The sequence below is a fragment of the Phytophthora infestans genome, genomic scaffold (genome assembly GCF_000142945.1).
Source record: "Phytophthora infestans T30-4 supercont1.64 genomic scaffold, whole genome shotgun sequence".
Lineage (NCBI taxonomy): Eukaryota > Oomycota > Peronosporomycetes > Peronosporales > Peronosporaceae > Phytophthora > Phytophthora infestans.
The window spans coordinates 438,246-462,645 of NW_003303695.1; the positions used below are offsets into that span (position 1 = coordinate 438,246).

Here is a 24,400-nt window from a genome sequence, read left to right on the forward strand (position 1 = left end):
GATTTCTTCGAGCTGGGTTGATATCGTTCTCGAGCAGCCCTTAGACTTCACCGGTTGTGATCGTACCCAAGCAAAATGGAGTGAAGATTCGGTTATGCATTGACTATAAACTGCTTAACGCGGTTTTGACACTGATGGAGTATGCCATGCCGCTGGCTGACGACCTGCTTACCGAGTTGGGGAAATATTTGTGGTTTTGCTCTCTTGATGCTGCTAGTGGATTCTGGGCTGACTTGATGACTCGCCGAGCTCGGCAGACCTCGGCGTTCGTCTGTGCACTGGGACACTTCGAGTGGTTACGGATGCCGTTCGGATTGAAGAATGCGTCTAACGACTTATCGACAATGCTTTATGGGGGTACGTCCAACCGAAGGGAGGATGAAAATCGTTCGCTCAACGAATGGCTAACACTGAAGCCGGGCCAGCTGACGAAGTTCGAAGTGAACCTCCTGTCACAAACCGACTCCGATCCGGTCCAAGACCTAGTCAACGGCCCAGATGGTGACATGTTTGCTAATGGAGAACCTGACCCGTCTAATCTGGTCCCAGTATACAAGCGGAGGTTGTTCGTCGATGATGATATTTGTTTCGGGAGAGAGACGTTTGACGCCTGATTGGATACACTGGACCGACTACTAGCCCGATTTATTGGGTGTCGGATTAGCGTCAGCTTTACCAAGAGTATTTTCGTCCAACCCAAGGTCGATTTTCTGTCACACGAGATTACGCCGAGTGGCATACGTGCCGATACGAAGAAGATGGCTGCGATCGCCGAGCTCTCCTTCCCGAAATCAAAGAAAGGAATGCAAGCCTTCCTCGGTGCTCTCAACTACTACGGCCGATTCATTCAGAACGTGGCTGTTTATGGAGCGGTACTCTACCAGCTCAAGAAGACAGACTTTGGTCCTGGGGCTGACTTGACGCCAGCAGAAGCGTCGTTCGTCGAGCTCAAAAAGCGGGTAGCGGACGTTCCAATTCTTCTCCATTTCGGCTCGGCGAAAGAGGTCCATATAATGTTGAACGCTTATGACTGGGCACTGGGCAGCACTATGAAGCAGTCGTACGCCGACAGGCTACACCCAGTTCTCTTCTGCGGGCGAGTACTCAAATAGAACGAACTCGGCTATCATCCTGCTGAGAAAGAAGTGGTCGCGCTGTTGCAAAGTGTGCTACACGCTCTTGGCAGAGATGTAGACTTCGCCCAGTTGCTCCAAGCGTCGATAACACCGTTTATCGGACTCGATGAGTCCTTAAGACAGCTCGCTTCTCCCTATAAGAGCTCAGCGACAGTGATAATGGACCCGGAACTGCTGCATGCCCGGATACCAGCCGACTTCGCATGATATGTGCTTCCTTCGATGGCTCAGCGAAGACAGCCAAGTATGGCGGGTATGGAAGCTGCTCGTGGATCCGGTGGCAACTTCCGAATAGAGACATTGAGATCGCTGCGAGTGCGTACTTGTCGTCTACCACGGTCAACATCGCCGAGTATACTGGCATGAACAATGGGGTCTTGGCGGCAAATAACCGAGGGATAACAGACTTAATTATCGTGGGTGACTCCCGGCTTGCAATCAAGCAATCCATGGGGGTGATAGCATGCAAGAAAGAGACGTTGCAAGTGGAGTTAGCACGACACAAGGATCTCACCAAGCGACTCAACTCGGTCCGGTATCGACACATAATGCGACACTATAATGCAGCAGCTGATTCCCTCGCTACACAAGCACTCGAAGCAAAGGCCGGACGGGTAATTCTCGGAACGGGTTAGAAAGCAGAACTGAGAACTATTAAGCAAGTGGCCGAAAAGCTGTATGCAACAGACAACCCTCCGGAAACCCCGATCGTCACGGCAGTCACACGTACCCGAGTACGCCGAGTTCGCTTTGAGGATGGGCTTGATGAAGACTCCGCTAGAGCTCAAAAGGGAAGTCAGGATCATGAAGCCATATCACCAAAACCTGGAGAATCCGCGTTTGAATGCGGCGGAGATGAATTCGAACAGACAACAGGGCGTCGACTCGGCGGACCAATCGCACGACCCCGAATGGGTTACAGGCTATGTCAGCCCAGACAGCTCCGAATGCCGACGACATGGATCCAGTGATAGTACAGACTGAGCGGCGACGACGAATCGCGAAGGCACAAGACGAAGAACTCACGTGGGCTGATCTGAAGGCGTACCTGAGAGGTGATCTCGAGGACCTTACGCACCGTCGAGCTCAGAATGCCGGCAAAGTTGCAGAAGTCTTCGTGCTCAGTGAAGACGGTCTGTTATACCGACGAGATGAGACGCGCCGACGAGGCGAACTCGGCGAACCGAGCCTCTCACTAAGATTATTGATCCCGTCAACTATGATCGACGTATACTACACAACCGTCATAATTCGATCGAAGGAGGTCATCAAGGTATCGTCAGAACGTATCAAGAGTCCAGGCTGGCTGGTGAAACATGTTAAGGCCTGCAGTACTGGTAAGATCAAGCCACAGCTGAGAGGCTACTCGCCGAGAAATATGGTGCCAGACCGTCCATTTCCAGGTCGTGTCCATGGATTATGTGATACCCCTACCTCGAGCTCAGCGGGGGTAATACTGCGATGCTGCTGTTCCAGGATCACTTCACAGGGTTCATTATTGCTAAAGCTATGAGCGACACCAGGGCACTCGACGTGGCCAAGGTGTTTGAAGAATGCGTCTTCAGGCGGTTCGGAGCCCCGCCGCTGATACGGCACGACCGAGATCCAAGGTTCATGAGCGAAGTATTCCAAAAGCTCACCGAGATGATGCAGTCGAGCAAGGGCTACGCTGAGTTACCGACCACAAGCCAGCGGTCAACAAGAGAGGTTAGTCAAGAAAATGGTTCAGACTATACGGGTCTACGTGGAAGACCCGCTTCGGGCCGACTGGGATGCCATCGCCGAGAGGATGGTACACGTTATCAACAACTCAAGAGACTCGACTCGGCGAGAAACCCCTTTCTATCTGGTACATGGCTGGGACGCCAAGTCTACACTCAAGGCTATGACGAGCTCAATATGACGTGGACAGGGACGCTCAGATAACTCGACGGACGCGGTCGAGTGGCGCCAAGAAGCTAACAGACAACGAGAAGTTGCCCTACGATTAGCGGCTGAGTTCCAAGTGCGAGAGAAGGTACGACGAGCTCGAGAGCACAACGAAGCACTGAGCAAGAAGGAGTAAAGATCCATTCCCAACACAGCAGATAACGAAGATAGAGTTGCTGAACCAGGCGATGAATCCACCGAACAAAGAAGGAGATCAAATCTGGTTGTTTATGGAGCGAATCAAGTCGGGCCTGACCAAGAAGTTAGCCCATCGATGGCATGGACCATTCAGGGTGAAGAAGAAGGTGGAAGAATTCGCCTATAAATTGGAGTTACCCGACAAGAGTGGATATAGGTTCTACCCAGTGGTCCATGTATCACGTCTGAAGGCAGTCTCCGAACTCGGCGGAAGACCAAAGACGAGGCTAATCGCCGACCTTGAAGAGACTCAGCGATTTGACTTTGACGAGGAATTGCTACCGGAAGATAGCTGGGAGCCCGACGCAAGTGCGAACTAGTATGACGTCGAAGCTATTCTTGATGATGAGTTACCACTATCTACGAGTACGTCACGGTCCCAGCGGAAGCTTAAGACTAAGTGGGTCGGGTACGATGAGCTCCATGGGAGCCACTGTCGAACTTGTCGTGGGGAGGTCTCCTGTCTGACTATCTACGACAGAAGAAACGGAAAAACCGTCTGCAAATGGTGCAAGTTGCAGATGAGAATTAACAGTTATTGCACCAAATGTTACACCAACTTGGCGGACGACATAGGCCGAGTTGAGATGGAATGCTACTGTGTCGAAATTGCATATACTGAATATTTACGAAATGGGGTGATGAACGATACCTACGGTGGCGCTCAGTCGAAAAGCTAAAAAGAAGGCGATCCAGACTCCAAAGGAGGTGAGTTCACAGACAGCTGCGGGGAATTCGACGGACTCAACGATTGAAGGAGTTGCGGCGAAATCGGTGTAGACAACGCTCCGTGAGAAACCGGTGGAGGAGATGCAACATCTGCGGTCGTAGCAAGGCGTGTCATCGCCGAGCTCGCCAAGGCGACTGACGCCGAGGTAGACGGAGTAGGAATCAGCGCATCAGAACCCAACTCAGCTGACTTAGGGTGAGGCAGATCTGCCCCACCTGGAAGAGGGGTGACGAACAGATACATACTCGGGGACGCGCCGCGTAGGTTGGGAGAGCGCAACTAATCGTCCGCCGAGTCGTCATCGGAAGCGCTTTCGATCTCCGAGCCGAGCTCACCCACGGAAGACCCCGCGAAGCTGTGAATACTCTGGCGATTCAGTCGAGGTGGGGCACCCTGGGCGAATTGTGGAGGCGCTTGTTCAGCCAAGTCGAAGTCTTCTTCGACAGCATCATCAACAACCTGGAGGTTCATGCCGCGCGGAGCGAAAACCAAGAAGTCCACGTTCCGAGGACGGAAACAAGTATTGTACGGTTGGACAGCTGGGTCCGTCAGCCACCAAGCTCACCAGAACTCGGCAAGATCGATGTTGTGCGCACACCGAATCAAATCACTGCTAGCCGGGATCCATGAGAGGTTGACCGGAGAATAGTGGGGAACTGACGGATCAAAGTATACATCAGCGTTCACAAGAGGAGCAGACTGACCGCCGAATTTCTGTGACCGCCGAGTAGAGTTGATCGAAGACAGTGACAACCAGCGACCGGAGCGTGTCATTACGGCGCTTGCGCTCGCGTTTGTACACCAGCCATAGCTCGTACACTTCTGCGAGCTGAGCAATCGTAGCCGTCGGATTCAAGTCAGGGTGGAGGCCCATAAACACGCTTGACTCAATGACTCAGTGACGCTCGTAGAGGGTACTCCTCTTGGAGGGCGATTCAAATCGCCTCCTCCATAGCTGTCGCTTGCACCCGGAATAGCTGCGTGCGTGTAGGACCGACCTTCAGGGCGTCCATAAAGATTGTTGTCTTGATGTCTTCAGGTAGAGGATTCCCTGCCAGAGATGCCACCAACGTGCGCATATCTTGCATGTACTCCTGCAGCTCACGCTTACCTTACTTAGACGCGAAAGATCGTGAGCGCTAGCGGAACTTGTTGTTCGCCGGTAGGAACTCGGCTCGAAGCCCAAATGATTATAATCTGCGTATGCGGATCATGTACGAGTATCATGATGCCCCGACGGCAAGGTATCCGGGTTGTGAGAGGACATTTCCTCTTCTCACGAAGGACTGCTACTGGAACCGCCAGTACAAGTGGGTGTGCAAGTGCGTACGTACTTGCGAAGTGTGCCAACGCGTGAAGCCTGCTGCGTATTCGCAGGCTCCATTAAAATCACTACCGACACCGTCGGCGCGATGGCAGTCTATTTGTATGGACTTTATTTTGGTCTTTCGTCAGACAACAAGCGGAGGACTGGTGTTGTACTCGTTTTTGAACGATTCAGCCAGATGGTTCGCCTTGCTGCAGTACCGGCTGAAGGCACGGTCGTGCCGACTGCACGACTGCTTGTTGACATGGTGCTCCGGCACTATGGAATGCCGCTCGACATTGTGTCGGACCGTGATCCACGCTTTACAGCGCGGTTCTAACAAGAAATTTTTACACTTCTTGGAACACAACTGTCGATGTCGACTGCGGATCATCCGCAGACGGACGGAAAGACCGAGCGCGTAGATTGCGTGCTCGAAAACAAAAACAAGGTTGGACAGGGCAAAAGCCACCCAAAGTGGCTCGTTCGAGATGAGACCCGCCTTCATGGCGATCTCCACCTCACGGACCCAGAAGTGAAGGTTCTATCCTTCCTAGCTCTCAAACACGGGGACCTTTAGCCATACCGGCTTATGCCTGGTTGCCTGTAGAGCGGCCATTTCGGCCTTCAAACTCTCGCGGATGTGAGCGTTGAGGCCATACTCGCAGGCATCAAACGCGACCACGCGTTCGTGTTGTTCGGCAGGCGTCGCCGTCGCCAAGCTGCAAGGCCATCTTGTCCAAAGATTCCTCCCATCCTTCGAGCAGACTCTTAATGTGAGTCGCTCAAGCGACGAAACCCGCTTCGGTCCATCGTGGGTCAGACGTTGAGCGCACAGAGGATCCAGGTAGTTCAATCTACCCTCGAAGACGTAGGATTGACTACGAGTACTACCAAGTGCGACGGACACAGCACCTTGCACAGAGGAAGTGCTTCAGGGTATATACTAGCCGAGTGAGCCTTGATTCACGTGTTCCTGGCTTCAATGGGAACGGTTTGCTACTTGATCGAGTATATGAAAGACTGATTTATTTATAAGCAAGCTTAGCTTGGGTTCCATACAAACTATAGGTCACCTTTAGTGGAGCTATTTAGTTATGCCCTGACTAACTCCAAGAGCACCTGGTACCGTATACCAGGTGTCCACAAGAGTGACCGGTCACTCTAAATGTAACCTGGGGATACACTGGATTGTACCCGGCTACAGTTGAGGATCAAAAATCGTGATTACTTTTGGTGTGGCTCTGAAGCCAAAGCCTACGCCACACTAGTGGTTTCTGCTGATGTGGATTGGCAGTATCACGTGTGGGTTCTGCACCCTGAAAATTTCGAGCCAGCTATTATATTTTGACGACTGTCGACTCTCTCCGTCCCGCATATAGTAAGAGAAATAATTTCAATGCATTTGCGTTCTTCTTGTACTATCGTCATCGCGTACAGCATACAGTCGTGTGTACAGCGTCCTCGACCTTATCGCGGTCCTGGATGTTGCATTACTTCTTTGCAATCTCACCGCGTAGATATTTAACCACGTGAAAAACACACAACAAAACTCTTGCCCCCGAAAAGGCATTTTGTAACAGCGAACCCCCCCCCCACAGTCCTTGTTAACGATAATGAGTTGAACTTGATCCCAAGTGGCATTGAATACCTTGAAGAAATTTACTACAGCTATGAACCAAACGGCACTTTCATTCTCCATTAGCGAATGCTGGACGTATTGCCCCTGTTAAGGCACAAAAGGCACAGGGTCCCACAAAGCGTTACACATAAAAAACAAGGCACACATTGACAAACAATAACAAATAGTAACAATTAGAGTAACTTTGTCACAAATGGAGACACACAATGAGAGTTGCAGTACTCATATGGCCAAAGACGTCGTGAATCATGAAGCTGAAGAGTTCGTAGCGAGCGTCACTCGTGTTGTGGGTATCATTCACTATCAACACTTGCGGAAATACTTCGAAGAAGCGACGTAATCGTTTGCGCTAGTTTGTCTTTGTCCACGTAAATGATCGCCGTATTCCCCTTCTGAGTACAAAATTTCTGAAGGCCAGCTTCTAGTCGTTTCTCCACACTCGCAGACCTGCGCCGCGCTTCCTTCAACTTCGCGACTACGTTGTGAACGTCCTTGAGGGTTACGTGCTTGCCTAAATACGAATAAATATAGGTAAGAAACAATACAGCAAACTGTGAATAAAATAGTTACATAAAGTGCGTACCCGTCTGCTTTTTTGAGAAACTGCAAACGAGCTTCTCCGGTCGCTTGGATCTCATCCACAAAACGTATAGCATTTTCGTCGTCTACTCGTCGATTGGCAGGTGGTTCTTGTAGGACGCAGAACTTAGAGTGTGGTCATGCGTGGTGTGCTGCTGCGCTATTTTGACGTGAAGCCCCAGGGTACCATCCCACACCACCATAACTGACATCTGAGCTTGACATGCTGTAGATTTAGCAAATTAGTTGTTCTTTTGTCTTTTGACCGCTCCACCTGTGCGTGCATACCATCTTTCGGTAGAATTTGTCTAAGGAATCAGGCATTAAGGTCGTGGGGTAGCACTCCCACGCTCTTGGAGTTCTGCGTCCCTTGCCTTGGAGTTTGTCGAGGTCCTCTTTTTGAAGACCCGACGAGTCGCGTCCTGGTACGCGCCAAGATCCTCGGAGAATCATTTCCATTTGCCAAATGTGCCCCTCTTTAGACGTGGGGATCGGATAGTGATAAGCTTCGTTGCAGGGATGTGGTCCTCCCGCAACTGGCCCTCTCCAGGCCCCTTGCTCGGTTCTGGAGCCGATCCCGTCGATGCGGCGCTGGACACACCGGAAGGCTGGGGGGTCTGTATTCGCGTTTTTAGGAAAAGGAAATAAGCGAAGGGGGAAAAGGGGTGTTTAATGTTTTTCATATTTTTATAATTAGATTTTTTTATTTGGTCATGTATTTTTCTTACGCGTTTCCTACGCGCACTTTTTTTAGACTTTATCCACTTCAAAAAATATTACTAGAAATTAAAGCAGGTTTTCGCAACGCTGTACATAGAGAGAGAGGCAGACTATTCTATTTGGTCTTAACGACGACTAGACGTCTGGAATTTCCTAAGCCTGGTTAGCAACGCCGGTGCCAGTAGGTCCGGTGGTTGTACGAGGCTCACCCTTTGTATTGGGTGCTCTATTGGTTGTTCTTGTAGTACCCGCAGGCATAACAGCATTCGGGTACCTTGTTCTTGTGTTTCCAGTCTTCGGCTTTCCTTCTTTCCTATCGCTTGTAGTTGCCTCATGGCCGACGCCCAAAACTCCTGACTGCTTGCGTCCGCTGTGATCTCGTCTTGGTGGAAGACTACTCTGTTCCTCTGAGTCCATATGCTAGTGAGGCAGATACTGCATAGAATGCTCCAAATTCGCTTCCAGTCCGCTGTAAACTGTTTGGTCTCATCCGGAAACTTGCTACTCAATTGCTGCTGCACGCATGGAGATAGCTGCGGTGCCTTGCGGTTGGCGCACTGCTGTTGGAAGCGCTCCACATGCCCAGGTGACCAGCATTCGCCCGTATAGTGCTGAATTAATTTGCTCCAGCAGGCTTGCGCGCATGACCACTCCCAGAAGAGATGTTCCACCGTCTTTTTGTGTTCACGGCACTCCGGTGTCTTTCGGCAGCTATTATCTTGCCGACATCCTTCGTGGTATAAGTTGAGTTGCCTAACTGCCACGCGATATACCACCCAGACCTGGTATTCTGTGAGCTGGTGTTTGTGTGCCCATACTTGCGTTGGTGTTTGTTGCATTGCTGCACTTTGCCAGACGCTGGTTGCCACAATGTCCTGAAGGCGTTGCACTTGCCTGTGGAGTTGTCCGTCATCTCCTCTGTACCGCCGGAACGGCTGCTTTTTCAACGCCACCAAAACGTGTTTGTTTGCCACGCTCTTCTTCACACTCCAGGGGAAGCTGTGGACCCATGGGTGCGCGTAAAACACCAACCCTCCGGAGGCGCTGAGCTGGGCTAGTGCTTTCCTTGCGTTTGGCTGCTGAATCTCCCCCAGGTCTCCAGACGCTAATCTCCATGCTATCCCATTGGGCATTTGTTCTAACCGAATGCTGCTTCCTTGAGTTCCTTGACCCGTGGTGCACGTTCCTCTCGCTCCCCCGTCTTGCGTAAGTTGCCAGGTGTAACCTGCTAACACTTCTGGCGGATGCCTCAAAGTTAGCTCGGGCCGGACGTGCAGTACCGCTCCAACTGCTAACGTCGGAGCGTTCAGCAGTATTGGTAGGCCCTATCTCCTCAACTTTGCCTGCTGATGTTCCACTGCTCCTTCGACCGGGATTGAGAAGGCGTACGTCGTCTCCGCTGTACGCGTGATATGAAGTTCCTCGACTGTGCAGCTTTGAATCCTGTATTTTTGCTGAGTGTGTTTCCACTCTTGTCTAATATCCACGGGTTGGCGTTCCATTTGAATGCCGGCCAGAATGCTTCAGCTACCGCCTTCACCCCCCTCCACGGTGACTCCAATACCCTTGGTAGCTCGATGATCCATCTTCCTGCTACAGTCCAGCTAAGAGAGTCTACTTCCAGTTGCTCAAGATCCGTCTGGTACTTCAAGATGGAGTCTGCTGAAAGGTCATCAGGTGATTGGAGCCAAGTAGTCATCAGCTGCTGCACTCTTTCCCCAGGCTGTCCTCTGACTCGTGTGGCTGCCTTAGCGGTCACGTTAGTCGGAGATATAACTTCACCCCACTCACTCGTTGATCCGCGAAAGATCCAAGCTTTCCATGCAGACCAGTAAGTGTCTTTGCGTTGCACGAGCCACAGTATGGTGTGTTTAATTCTCTGGGTCTGACATGCTATAGGAACTGATGCCAGCCCCATTCCTCCTGCCGGCTTTGGGGCATATACGAGTCCCGGATTCACCTTGTGCCGACTCGTATATGTCTCTGTGCTGTGTCTCCATAGGAGCTGTTTTTGCAGGTTGAGAATCTGCTTCTCTGCCCATAGGGGCATCTCGAACGCTGCCGCAGTGAACAGCACCGACGGTAACATAATAACATTTAAGATCGTCACCCGATGCTCCACACTGGTCGCTAATTTCGTAGCCGTTGCCAGCCGTCGCTGAATGTTCCGAATGCGTGTGGCCCAATTCACATCCGTCAACGCTCCGGTGCCCACTTGATAGCCTAAATAACGGACCGTATCTTCATGTTTCAGGACCGGCAGGCCATGGAACTGAGTCAACTCGACTGCCTTATTCAGGAAGATGAGCATGCTTTTGGCTGGCTGGACCTGTAGACCAGACAATCTACCAAAGCGCTCCACAATCTGCATGGCTCGGGGGATCTGCTGAGCTCGCTGCAAAAATACAGTAGAGTCATCTACAAAGGCCGAGAACAAGTTTCTTTGATCTTCTGCTCCCGGTACTTCAATGCCCTGCAATTCTGGGTCCTGCCGAATGGCTAAAGCTAGCACCTCTGCTGCGATGATGAAGAGCAGCGGCGCGACCGGGCACCCCTGCCTAATGCCCGATACCACTAATTGTGCTATTGAGAGCTCGCCGTTGACGAGAAACCTCGCTGTTGTTCCGTCATGGAGCCGTCGTTGCAAGTTGACGAATTCTTTCGAAAAGCCAAATTTTAGCAGTGCCGGAAAGAGAAATTCACGAGATACCGTGTCGTAGGCCTTCCTAAAATCTAGCAGAATAATGACTCTGCTGAGCAATGCTGCTAGTTTAGGTTCACCGCGTGCTGTTGCGATCACCGCCAGCATCATCATGACCGTCTTCATCATTTGACGCCCATGAATGAAACCCTGTTGAGAATCGCCAATTGGTCTCCCCAGAATCTTTTGCATCCGGGCCGCTAGCACCTTCATGAAGACTTTATACCCAGTCTGCAGTAAAGCAATAGGCCTATAGTCCATCGCATCTGTTGAATCTCCTTTTTTCCTCAACGGGATGATCAGTCCTTCGAGGAAAGACGGTGGCGGCTCTGCCCCGTTAAGCAACTCATTGCCTATTGCCACCATTGCTGGAGCCAGCAGAGGTTGCGCGTCTTCGAAGAAGTCATTGTTGAGACCGTCCGGCCCCGCTGCCTTGTGTCTATTGAGATCCGCAATGGCAGTCAATACTTCCTCCTGCATAATTTCGGCCATCAAGACTTCATTCTGCTCCGGTGTCACGTGCCTGCCCGGTGGCACGTGCACAAACTGATCGAACTCGCTTTCTAACTGCTCCAACAGTATTTGGCTGTGCACCCTTCCGAGAATGGGTTTCCATTCTGACCCGACCTTGTCTGCTATGTTCATGTGTCGGTCAAACTTCTCCCCGTGGACATGGTGGATATCAGTGATTGTTTGGTCCTTCTCCCAGTTGGATACCCTCTTAAAATTCCACCGGATTTGCTCAATCGTTCTCTCCAACTTCTGACCTAGACGAAACTCGTGTTCTTCGCGCACGTCTTCTTCAGTTTGGTGGAACGCAACGCTGTACATGTATATAATACTTTCCGATATTAAAGCGATGTACTACGCATACAGAATGGGAGTTGTAGGAGAATGGGAGTTTGTGACGGGGTCACACAGCACCTTGCGCTAGAGGAAGTTATCTTCCGAGAGTATACAAACTCTCAGTGAACGGCAGTTCACAGGTCCCCTCTTTAATTAAAGAGAGCGAAGTGACCTAAATAAGGTAGATTGTAAACTGAGTATATTTATAGGTAGGTTAAGTTTGGGTTAAATACAAACTATTAGTTACCTATAGAAATGCAATGTCATTTAACCAATGGTTGGCTTTGAGCGACTTTGGTACCTTGTACCAAATATCCCGGAGTATGACGTGTCATACTCCTGAAGTGTGAAGTGTCACACTTCATGTAACCAGGGTACATTAGGGCTACGTACCCCGTTACATCCTCCCCCCACTTAGGTTCGGTTTACCGACCAATCAGAATGAAGAGGTGTTCGTCACAAACTCTCATTCTCAAAGTCGAAAACCATCGACTTGGCCGCGCGAGCGCGGCGGGGGCTGACTTCACAGTTAGAGCCTCAAGCAGCAACCTGTGCCCTCTTCGTCTAGGTCTCCAATTCGACCGTTATCATGCCTCATGGCACTGCTAAGAGCGGTGCTAAGACACGCTCCAAGGCTGCTGCCGGTAAGGCGCAAGCCAAGAGCACTAAGCCTCACGGCAAAGGCTCTGCACTTAAGGAGGCTACCCAGGTGGCCTCCGAGGCGATCAGCTCATCGGGCGACAAGGTTGTGGGCAAGCGAACCAGCAAGCGCCGCAGCCCGTCGCCCTCGGCCTCTCCAGACAATCGTCCGAGCCCTCGGTTCGTAGAACGTAAGTTCGACTCTGGCAGTGAGGACGAAGCCGAGTCCGAGAGCACGCACGATGCTCCTGCGGGCTCTGCGGAAGGGCACAGCCCAGTGCCCAGTGAGCACAAGGACGACAGCGTGCAGTCGCTCGCAAGTGATCAAGGTGATCACAGTCCCAGGACGTCTGTGCGCTCTGAGCGTCCGGCCGTCAAGGCTAAGGGCACTCCCAAAGCCGGTGGCGCTGAGGAAGAGAATCCTCGCAAACGTCTCTCGCTTGCCGAGGGTCTTGCGCGTGCTAATGTCTCTAAAGCCGAAGGCGCCAAGCCCTCAAAGAAGCGTACAGCCTCTAAGTCTCCACTCCGCGAGGAGAAGGAGACTCGTCGCTCCTATCAGAGTCTCTTCGGCTCCTCGGATGAAGAGGAGGAGAAGGAGGAAGAAAAGGAAGAGGAGGGTGCTATCGTTGAGCCCCGGGAGGTATCGAATGACCTCGACCAGCAGCAGGAGGATTTCCAAGCTGCCCAGCGTGTGCGTGGGGGTTCGGTGGCGCACCCGTCAGCCAGGGAGCTGCCATCAACTCAAGAGGGTATTGGCCTCCCGAGGAGAGCTCTGGGGCTGACCTCTTCTTGGAGGTTCTCGTCGCTCCTCGTGGCCTTGTGGGCGGCCACACTTCTAGGGGCATCTATGAACGAGCCCTTGTTCAGAAAGAACAGTTGTTCGTCGACAACTTGGAGGCTGCTCGGTGTGTGCTTCTCGCGCCACACCGCATTCCCCTTAAGGGCTTCACGACTTGTCGTAAGAAGCCCGAGACCCGGGGTGGTCTCTATCCTGTTTGGGGATACCCCTGGGTTATGCCCGAGAACTGTCCCACGTGGAGTTCTTGTGAGGACATGTTCTGGGCGTGGGTGGAGACTCTCAAGTACTCGCCCACGGAGTTATGGGAACTCCATGAAGATCAGCAGCTGTCCCACATCCTGGACCAGCGTGATCTTCGTGTGAGGTTTGCCCACCTGATCAGCAAGCGTATGCTGCCAAGGGACATCCTGAAGCGCGCGGCTTCTAGCGCTCACGATGAGCGCGGGTACGGTATGTATGTATCGACCGTACCCCGTTCGGGCAAGAAGCCCCGGACTACTTATGAAGCTGCCGCCGCTTCTGTTCCCAGATTGCGACAGCCTTCGGGCAGTCAATCAGGAGCCGTTCAATCGGCTCCCACGAGTTCTCAGAGTGGGCATAACCCCTCCACTTCACGAGGAGCTGTCGCTTGCCGCGACACCGTTGCTCCTGGAGGATCCGCTTCACGTGAGAGTGGACTTCTCCATCTCGGTCAAGCAGGGGCGGAGATGCCCTCGTACGAGTACGAGTACTCGGCGCCTCCCGAGAGCCACTCTCGTCCGAGTGCTCCGACTGCGGGTCCGACACGGGACCCTGAGGTTGACCGCCTCCGTCAACGTGTCCTCGTGCTTGATATTGCACTTGGCCTTGGGACTGGCGGTAATGCTGCCGCCCAGGCCGGGAATCAGGGCGAGCTCGCTCGTCTTGCGGGTCGCCTGGACCTGGTGGAGCGAGAGGTCGCGAGCCTGCACCTGCGGGTGGATCGCCGGGCCTCTTCGTCCGATCTGGACGAGGCCTTTCGCATGATTTGACGGATCGAGGCTTTGTTGCCACGTCCGGAGCCGCCTGCGGCACACTCCCAGACGTACGCGTATGATGCGTACCCGGCGTACTCAGCGTACTCGGCGTATGGCGCCGGGGTCCGTTCGTATGGAGCCCCTCCGGCGTACGGCCTTGACCGCAGCCTTGCCGTCCCGACCGAGGCTTGGGTGCCTGCTCCGACGCCCTCGTCGACGACTGTGACCGGCCCTCGCTTCGAGGAGCTGGGTCAAGGGGGGTTTGCGAGTTAGCAACCCCCTGCGGGTCAAAGTACCGCTTAAGACGTCCGACATAGAACGTCGGGTGCGTCGTCATTGACTTTGGAAGGTCGATGGTGTACGACGCACCATGTCTGGCCAGGACTGCAAAAGGTCCGGTGAAGCGGTGCTTCAGTTTGTTGCTGCCGACAGAGCTAACAGTGTCTAGAGGTAGGTTCCTCGTGTCTAGCAACACTAAGTCACCAACCTCAAATATACTTAAGTTTTCTCTTCCTTGTTTGTCTGAGTAGTCCTTTTGTTTATCTTGGGCCGCTGCCATGGCATCGCGGACCCTGCTGACAATGTTCAGCTTGGTATCCATAAAGGATTCCACCTGTTTTCGCAGCGAAACTGGCCTCACATCCGAGACCTGGGAGGAAAGGGCTTTCCGAGTCTCTCCCCCACTTAGAGTAGAGGAGTCAGTGTCTCCTCGAAGAGTGAGAGGCACTCTGGGGTGGCGGAAGCCGTCCAAGTAGAACGGCGTGAACCCCGTGGACGCGTGCACCGCGTTGTTGAGCGCAAACTCAACAACTGGAAGCTGCGTCGACCACGTACGTGGTGCTGCCGCGCACACACTGCGCAGAGTGTCCTCGAGCACTCGATTGACGCGCTCTATTTGGCCGTCTGTCTGCGGATGGTCCGCAGATAACATCTGCAGACGAGTTCCCAGTAAAGGGAACAGGCGTTTTCCAAAACGCGGCAGTGAACCGCGGGTCTCGGTCCGAGACAATCGTCTCCGGGAGACCGTGATAGCGGAACACGCCATCGACGAACAACCGTGCGGTTTGTTCGCCCGTTACAGTGACGGGAGCTGGAGCAAGATGTACCATCTTGCTCAGCCGACACACGAACACTAAAATTCCGGTGTTGCCGTGTCCGTCGGCGGGAAGCCCAAAGATGAAGTCAAGACTCATCGACTTCCAACAATCAGCCGGTACGGGCAGGCTCTGTAGTGGAGCCGAAGAGTGCCCTGCGGGTTTGACCCGCTGACATGTTTCACATGTCTTGACGTACCGGGCGACTCACTTGTACATGTAAGTCCACCAGAAGGACTGAGAGACCGACAGAAAGGTCTTCTCGCGGCCCAAGTGGCCGCTGGAGGGCGCGTCATGCGCCTCCGCGAGGATGTCGAACTTCAGATCCTCGTCGTTGGGTACGACCACCCGTGGAGGATCAGTGGGCTCCACCCGATAATAGAGGAGGCCCTCCTTCAACTCATATCGGTGGAGCCGTGAGCGCTGTCGCGACGAGAGCCAGTCGGGCTTCGTGCTCGTTCCGGCCTTATGGAACTTGACGATAGGCGCGACAGCCTCATCGTCCCGATACGCCATGCGTATCCGATCATATAGATCCGTTGTCACCCGCGTGATGTGGGCCAACTCATCGTCGGGACGCCGAGAGAGGGCGTCCGCAAGCACGTTGAGCTTGCCCGGCTTGTATTCGACGCGGAAGTTGTATTCCGCGAAGAAGGACAGCCACCTCGCCATCCTTTGGAGAGGTGAGGCGAGTTAGTTGCCGTCCTCAAGGACGCGTGGTCTGTGTAGATCACGAAGGGCCTAGAGCCCAGAAGGTGAACACGAAACTACACAAGGGCATATTTCATTGCCAGGAGCTCCTTGTCATGGACAGGGTAGTTCCGCTCGGCGGCTTTGAGCTGCCTGGACTGGAACGAGATGACTCGTTCCTGTCCAGCCGTGTCGGCCTGCAGCAATGCACATCCGATGGCGTAATTGGAGGCATCGCAGACGACGCTAAACGGCTTCGTCTCGTCCGGCAGGGCCAGGACAGGGGCCTCTTGGAGACTGGCCTTGATGCTGTCAAAAGCATCCTGGTGCTCTTGCTCCCAGCGCCAGTCGACGTCCTTCTGAAGGAGGCTCGACAAGGGCTTAGCGAAGCCCGCGTACCCAGCGCTGTACTTGTGAAGGTAGTTGGCCAAGCCCAACCACTTTCGAAGATCCTTCTGGGATCGGGGCGTCGGCCATGCTGCTATGGCCTTGACCTTGTCTGGGTCAGCCCGAACGCCCACGTTGCTTACGAAGCAACCGAGAACTTTGATCTCTGGTGACGCGAAAACGCACTTGTCGATGTTGGCGTAGAGCTTGTTCGCTCGCATTACGTCCAACACTCGACGGAGGTGTCCTAGATGCACCTCCATGGCCGTCTTTCCTCCCTCGGCACGGCTATGGACGAATATGTCGTCGAAGTACGTCTGTACGAAGGTACGCAAAGGGCGGAACAATTGCATCACCAGGCGATTGAACGTCGCCGGGGCGTTAGACAAGCCCTGCGGCATGACGAGCCACTCCCAAAGCATGCCGCTTGAAGTGCTTACCGCGGTGAGCGGGATGTCGCTCTCTCGCATCAGGATTTGGTAGTATCCGTCTACCAAATCCAGCGCACTGTACAGTACGCTCCCGGCCATGTTGTTCAACAACACATCCTTTCGTGGGATTGGTGTTTGGGCCGGCACCGTAGCGTTGTTCAGCTTGTTATAAGCGTGAACCAGACGCCACTTTCCGTTCGGCTTCCGAACGCAGAAAGTCGGCGTCGAGTGCGGGGATATCGAATCCCGCACCATGCCTGCCTTCGCTTTCGCGGGGAAGAAGGCATCAATGACCTCGCACTGTTCGCGCGGGAGAGGCCATTGCCTCGTGACACAATACTTTGTGCCAGGCACGAGATCAATCTCGTGCCGTACGCCTCGATCCGGTGGGAGTTGGGTCGGTGGGTGTTTGCTCACCACGTCCGCATACTCCGTCACCAAAGGATACACCGGATCCTTGGGGCTCTTAAGGATCGCAGAACCCAAGCGCGCCTGACGCTGCTTGTTTAGGTCTTCCCGGACGTTCTCGTCCAAGATAGAGGAGGAGTTCAGCTCCTCCCGAGTAGACTCAGGTCTCATGAGTACCATCTCAGCAATCTCTCCAGCCTTGAGGTTGGTCAGGAAAGACTCAGCCGTCATTTCCTCGAGGTGCAGTATCTCTGCACCCTCTGGCAACGGTTCCAAGTGGACACCAGATGCCTTGACGGGTAAACCTGTCTCGCCATCGAAGAAGTGATAACACTCTTCCACCGGCCTTGTCGGAGGAGCCCGGGCCCTGGACTCCGAGTCGCTTGAAGCGACGTCGATCGGAACGAAGTTCGAATCCGACTTGAGGCGGCGGCGGCGTCTTTGTCGACGGCGTCTGTGACGGGGAGCTTTGCTGCCCACGTCTAGGGATGTCGTCGCTACGACATCCGAGGCACTCGTGGCCTCGTGTGGTACTGTTGTACCCACACAGGAAGCGTGTTCAACGCCTTCCTCTTCAGTTAAGGTCTGGGCGACCGCGTGTGGCACTGTGTTACCCACACAGGAAGCGTGTTCAACGCCTTCCTCTTCAGTTAAGGTCTGGGCGACCGCGTGTGGCACTGTGTTACCCACACAGGAAGCGTATCCGACGTCTTCCTCTTCAGTTATGGTCTGGGCGACCGTGAGTGAAACTCTGTTACCCACTCTGAACACGCAGTTCTCAGTGTTCATGACAGCTGCAGCTGTCTGCGGAACTAAGTCACCCGCATGTGACCTAAGTTACCCACTTGGCCGGCGCCTCTTCTAGGCGCGGCCACCATCAAAACATCCTCGGAGTCGTCATATACGTCGACGACTCCCAAGCATCTGCCGGATGCTTTGGTACCCTGGCAGCCCTCGCGGGCGCCCCGGGTCCTGACAGAGGTGGGAACATGACTCACCAATGCTCTGTCGGACTGCGCAGGGCGGCTGGCACCGATTGCCTTGCCTCGCCAGTCGATCCAGGGCTCGTGCTTCTCAAGCCAGGGCATGCCCAGGATCATATCATATGGATCCATATCGAGAACAGTGAACTGTGTTCGAGGCTGTCAAAGTCTTCAAACCTGACAGCCAGATACACTTGGACGTTGAGGACAGTGACGACCTTCCCGTCGGCCAGTCGCACTGACACCGTCCCGTTGCCCTTGCTTTCTCTCGAAGCTTCGGACAACTTGTTGCTGTTACGAGCAACCGTCTGGCGGCGTGCGAAATTCTTCGACGCCCCAGAGTCAATCAAGATTCTAAAGGGATGATCGTATCCCCGTACACATCCGTGTACGATGAGCAACCCGCCGCTGCTCTTCGCCGATTCGAGAGTGCGAAGACTCTCAGGGACTAAGTCCCCGTGGTACGCGCCACCCGCGCACCCATCACGAAGACTTAGTTCTTCCCCAGTAGGGCGCCCCGCCCCTACTGGTTCCCTGCGTTCCCCTGCCCCCGGGATCCTGGCTTTTGCCAGCGACCCTTGAGAACGGGCCTGGGGAAGGACCGTCGGCGGAGTCTTTCCGCGGGGCAGTCACGCTTGAAGTGGCCCATCTTCCCACAGCCGAAGCAGCGGATGTCGCGCTGTTCGGCGGACCCGAGTTCCATGGGAACTGGTCCGTTGGGGTTTGTTCGACCGGGAGCCGACAAAGAACTCCCAGCCCACGCTGAGGCCGGCGTACGCGCCTGGCGATGGATGTACTCTTCTTGAAGAACCACTTGAATCGCCTCTTCAAGGGTGCTTGACTGCACCCGGAACAGCTGAGTGCGTGCGGGGCCCACTCGAAGGCCGTCCATGAATACAGTCATCTTGATGTGTTCGTTGAGTGGGTTTCCCACTAGGGACGCCGTGAGCTCCCGTATCTCTTGCACATACTCGTGCAGTTCGCGCCTTCCTTGTTTACACGCGAGGAAGCGCGAACGCTGGCGGTACTCGTAGTTCGCCGGGAGGAACGCGGCTCGGAGCTGTTCGCACAGCTGAGCCCAGGATGTGAAACATCCAGGGGATGTTGCTTCCCGAGTGTACACCCAGCTCTTAGCACGACCGCTAAGGTTGGAGAGTGCAAAAGCAACACGCAGTTGCTCGGTCGAGATCAGAGCCGCGTCCATCGCGAGCTCTACTTCTCGGACCCAGAAGTGAAGGTTCTCGCCTTCCTTCCCTTCATACGGCTTAACCTTCAGCCGTATTGGCTTCGGGTGAGGCGGATTTGCTTCCGCCGCCGGAGCCTGCAGGTTCTCCCGCACATGCGCGATGAGGCCCTGCTCGTACGCGTCAAATGCATTGACGCGCTCGAGCTGCTCAGTCGGTGCTGACACCACCAGGCTCTGCAGGGCCTCCATCCCGAAGATGCCTGCCATCTTCCGAACCGTCTCGAACTGAGAGTCGTTCAAATGGGCGAAGTCGTTCCTATCCATGGCAACGAACTTCGGAGAGGTTCAGGTAGTCTACCCGCGGTGGCGTGGATTGACTACAAGTGCTACCAAGTGTGACGGGGTCACACAGCACCTTGCGCTAGAGGAAGTTATCTTCCGAGAGTATACAAACTCTCAGTGAACGGCAGTTCACAGGTCCCCTCTTTAATTAAAGAGAGCGAAGTGACCTAAATAAGGTAGATTGTAAACTGAGTATATTTATAGGTAGGTTAAGTTTGGGTTTAATACAAACTATTAGTTACCTATAGAAATGCAATGTCATTTAGCCAATGGTTGGCTTTGAACGATCTTGGTACCTTGTACCAAATATATAGGAGTATGACGTGTCATACTCCTGAAGTGTGAAGTGTCACACTTTATGTAACCAGGGTACACTTAGGGCTACGTACCCCGTTACAGAGTTGAACTTGCACTGCACCGGCAATATTTTCTGATTGGCAGGCTATTACTATGATATTAATAAAAACACCTAAGTTGAGTTGCTCTGAGTTGCGTACCAGTTGCAGTAGTGATTGGTCTGGACTGCAGCGCCTATTGAGATGAGCTGGTGGTATGTCGGTACCACCGGCGACTCTCCGTCGACCTGATCGTGGGCGACTTCAACGGCGGCAACCTTCCTGTAAAGATGAGTTCGAAGTCCCGCCATCTCACTTTCGCTTTCGCCTCCATCAAGCAACAACCTCGAATCAACTCACCAACCGAACTTCCTTAGTAACACCTCGGATCAACCACCAGGTTCCGATGACAGCATCACCCTCCAATGACTACCATAGCGGGTACGATCATCTCAACTGCCTAGCATTATTCTCTGCTTCTAACACCATTCGAATGGTTCATAATCTGCAGCATCACCACACCCACAGACACGGGCACTAAAACTTCGTCACCCATACGAAGTGGCTGCTGCGGACTGCGCAAACTCGGTCTCATCTTGATCGTCCTCGGTGGCTTCATAACAGTGATCGCCATTGCATACGGATCAGCGTTACCGCCAGTCATAAACAACAAGGTCAAGGATGGCGTTGTTGTGTGTGACGCGTCGGGAGCTGAAGAGGAATCGTACTACGACGCGTACGGCGACTGTGACGACTGCAATCCGTACTACTACACGTTGCGCATGTTCAATGCCTCGAATGCCGAAGCATACCTAGCCGGTGACGCCTCCAAGCTGCAACTGGTGGAAAGTGGGCCCTACGTTTTCCGTCGCCGCGAGTTCAAGATCGACATCAACTTCCTGGACGACGGGGCTCGAGTGAGCTACAAGTCCTACACTTACCACACGTTCGAGGAATCGCTGAGCTGCGACGGATGCTCCGATCTGGACAAATTCACGAGCTTCGACGTCGGATACCTGAACGTCATTGCGCAGGCAGGGGGAGAAAAGGCGTTCCTCATGAGGCTGGCGGCCGGGTAATTCTCTACGAACGAGACGGTCATTGAGGAGGCCGTCGAGAGCTTTGGACCGCAGATGATGCGCTGGGTCAATGGGCTCAACTCGCTGGATCCCGTTGCCATGAACACCGTCGCGAGTGGTGGCAAAGTGCTGACTTTCCTGGCTACAGGGCCACAAGCTATTGCAGACTTGGATCTGTCCGGGTTCGTCTACAACGGACTATTCGTCACCCGAACGGTGTCGCAGTGGGCTCTAGGGTACCCGAGTCTGCTGGCTGGATTGGGTCTGGGCAGCGAGTTCATCTCGAGCTGCAATGTAACGAATGGATGGAACAGCCAATGTGCGAGCTGTGAGGGAGACGCTTGTCTAGATATCTGGTATGAATGCAAACAATGCGCTCTGGGGGCAAGCGTCGTCGCGATCAACAACGTCACATGCGGGGTCATCGAGGAGATCTACGCTGCGGAATATGGTGCGGAAGAAGCAGCCACGTTTAGAGACAACACGTGCAATCTGTGCGAAGCTTTTGGACTTTGTGCTGCCCCTCTGCCTGGTATCGCTGAGGATTCGGGACTCGACTACTCCAAGACGCCCCCTTCGGCTGATAATCTCGAGACATACATCCAGGTTACAGGCTGCAAGGATGACTCAAAGATTCTTGAGTATGAAGAGTTTAATGGCTTCACCTCTACGCCGTTGTGGGTCACCACACTCGGCGAGGAACGTCGCAACCCGACACTGGTGGAAATCATCGCGTTCAACGACTACGGGAACTGTGCCAAGCCCACAGCAAACCTCACGTGCAGTGCCGTTGAAGGCAACGATGCCACCAGCATTAAACCTGGAGGTGCTGGCATGACTGGCTTTGAGGACACTTTGACGCAGACATTATCCGATATGTTTCTGGATGAAGGGAAGCAGAACGTAACTTTATACTTGACCGGACAGGAGGTCGACCACGAGGGGATCACTCTTCATCGCTTCAGTCCTCCCAATGATCTGCTGGTCAACTCGCAGTTTAACAACGCCAAGGGTACAGGCTGGCCGGTGGATGGCGTGCAGCCCTTAGTGTTCTCTACAGGGTTCTTGGCGTATGTGTCCTACCCGATCTACATATACGGCAACACGACGCTACTGGACGCCGTAGAGATCACCATGAGCGACGGCGTGGTGGCGTCTGGAGACTCCATGTACGACTTGGGCGACTTGAAACAAGAGTACATTGACAAATACGTGACGTACATCGACGTGGAGGCTGGAACAAGCAAGACGATGGTGGCCCACAAGCGACTGATGGCGTCGTACGCCATGTCGTGCTCGGCTCTGAACGAGTCGGCGCCAATGTCTGACGTGCTGTGGCCCAACCTCGAGGCGGAGGTTATCTTCCCTGCTTATTGGGGCGAGGAGAGCGCTACGGTCGGCAGCTCGTCGGTGGACTATTACCATCTCGTTCAGCGCCTGCTTAAGTCGGTCTTACCAGTGCTTATAGTCGGCATCATCGTTGGACTGGCGCTAGTGGGAGGCGGCTTCTTCCACCGGCGCAGGATGGTGACGCAACACGCTCAGCAGAAGGACCCGACAGGTGAAGTGTGAGTGGTTTACAGCCGAGAAGGAAGCTTCTTGTTGCTTTATGTCTTTGTCTTTATATCGAAGTACTTTTCAGCCGAGCAGTGTAGTACACACTTCAACTTCAACTTGTCCAGATGATATCCATCCCACGGTTTGCAACAGCAAGTTGCTGCCGAAGAGTGTTGCTGTCACTGACAGGCTATCAGCTGCTGATTCAGCAATACTCTTTGTGGTGAGTTTCCGAGTCCAACATTCTTCTTTAGGAATCCGCAACTTCTGTAAAATGGCACTTCCAAGTATACCACCAACACGCCAAGAAAAGTACCACGAGACACACGCTCGAGTAATAAAGTACATGTACTACAAAAAAGTAGTAATGAAATTTATACTACGTAGTATACACTGTACATTTCCGGAAAAGTCAAAGTGCGCGAGCTAGTCCGCTCGGAAGTGACTCCAATAGCTCGAGTACCGCTTGACACTTCCGCTGACGTGCCAGCTTTATCCCTTGGGCGACATTGCATCTATCTGGTCGATTGTAAAGGAGGAACTCGACTCTTGGATAATGCACTTGATCCGTATGCCCTAGGAACACTTTCACCAGTCCACTGAAAGGTAAAAGAAAGTATGATTAGATCGTTAGCTTCACTACTCCTCAGCTCAACGTTCTTCTGCGACCATGCAGTCGCTTCTCATGCATTGGCCTGGCATCATTTGTCTTCACTATACTGCACAGCACCTTTGTGCTCATCTCAGTTGTGCGAGGTCCCGTAGTTCGACCATCCGTCTTGTACTTCACGTTGACTCTGGTCTTAGATATGAATCTGGATTCCAACACGCCTCCTTCGAAGCTCCAGCTTTGACTACTTTGCATCTCCGATGCCAACACTAGCAATCAGATTCTTGAGACGCAATTTGTCCAGTGCTTTCGTAAAAGTATCAGCAGGATTCTCATCCCCTTTGATTTTATGTAGATTGAGCACTCCACGTTCCACTTGTTCACGCACGTAATGCCAACGAAACTCGATGTGTCGAGTGCGGCGACTGTAGGTAGGATTTGTAGCTAGAACGTGTGCAGCTTGGTTGTCAATACCAATGCGTAATTACACAGTGTGGTGCGGGAGAATTTCATGTAAGATGTTACTCTCTGCGATTGCCTTTATAGCAGCCTCACATGCAGTCACATACTCAGCTTCAGCAGTGGACAAGGCTACAATGGACTGTCGTCTCGACATCCATGAAATGGCACCACCAGCTAGTGTAAAAACGAATCCTGTCGTGCTCTTCCGAGTTTCTGGGTCATTGGCCCAGTCACTGTCACAATGTCCTTCGAGTACTATAGCCTTCGACTTTATCTCTTGTCGATCGTAAGTTATTCCATAGTTCACAGTACCCGCAAGATAGCGTAGGACACGTTTCAATGCACCAACGTGCTTACTTGATGGGTTTGCCACAAATCTATTCAACTGACTCAGTGCAAATGCCAGGTCAGGACGTGTTCTTGTCGCCAAATACATCAGCATACCCACAGCTTCACGGTACGGGAAACTAGTGTCGCTTGTCTCGCCTTCTTCCAGCGGGACAAATCTGGCCTTCACTTCCATGGGATTTCCCACAGCATGAGCTTCACCGTAGCCAAACTTCTCCAAAATTTCGTGCGTATACTTTGTTTGAGTGATTGTAATCTGCTCTTCTGT

At 53.2% G+C, this 24,400-nt stretch overlaps 1 protein-coding gene across 1 annotated transcript; it reads left to right on the forward strand.

The window, feature by feature from the left end:
• Positions 1–20,858: 20,858 nt before the first annotated feature.
• PITG_17933 (croquemort-like mating protein M82, putative) lies at positions 20,859–22,727 on the forward strand (the record flags this gene model as incomplete). Its single annotated transcript, XM_002896213.1, has 2 exons — positions 20,859–21,127; positions 21,197–22,727. The coding sequence occupies 2 exons, from the start codon at positions 20,859–20,861 to the stop codon at positions 22,725–22,727; spliced, it is 1,800 nt and encodes a 599-aa protein (XP_002896259.1).
• Between the last annotated feature and the right edge of the window lie 1,673 nt (positions 22,728–24,400).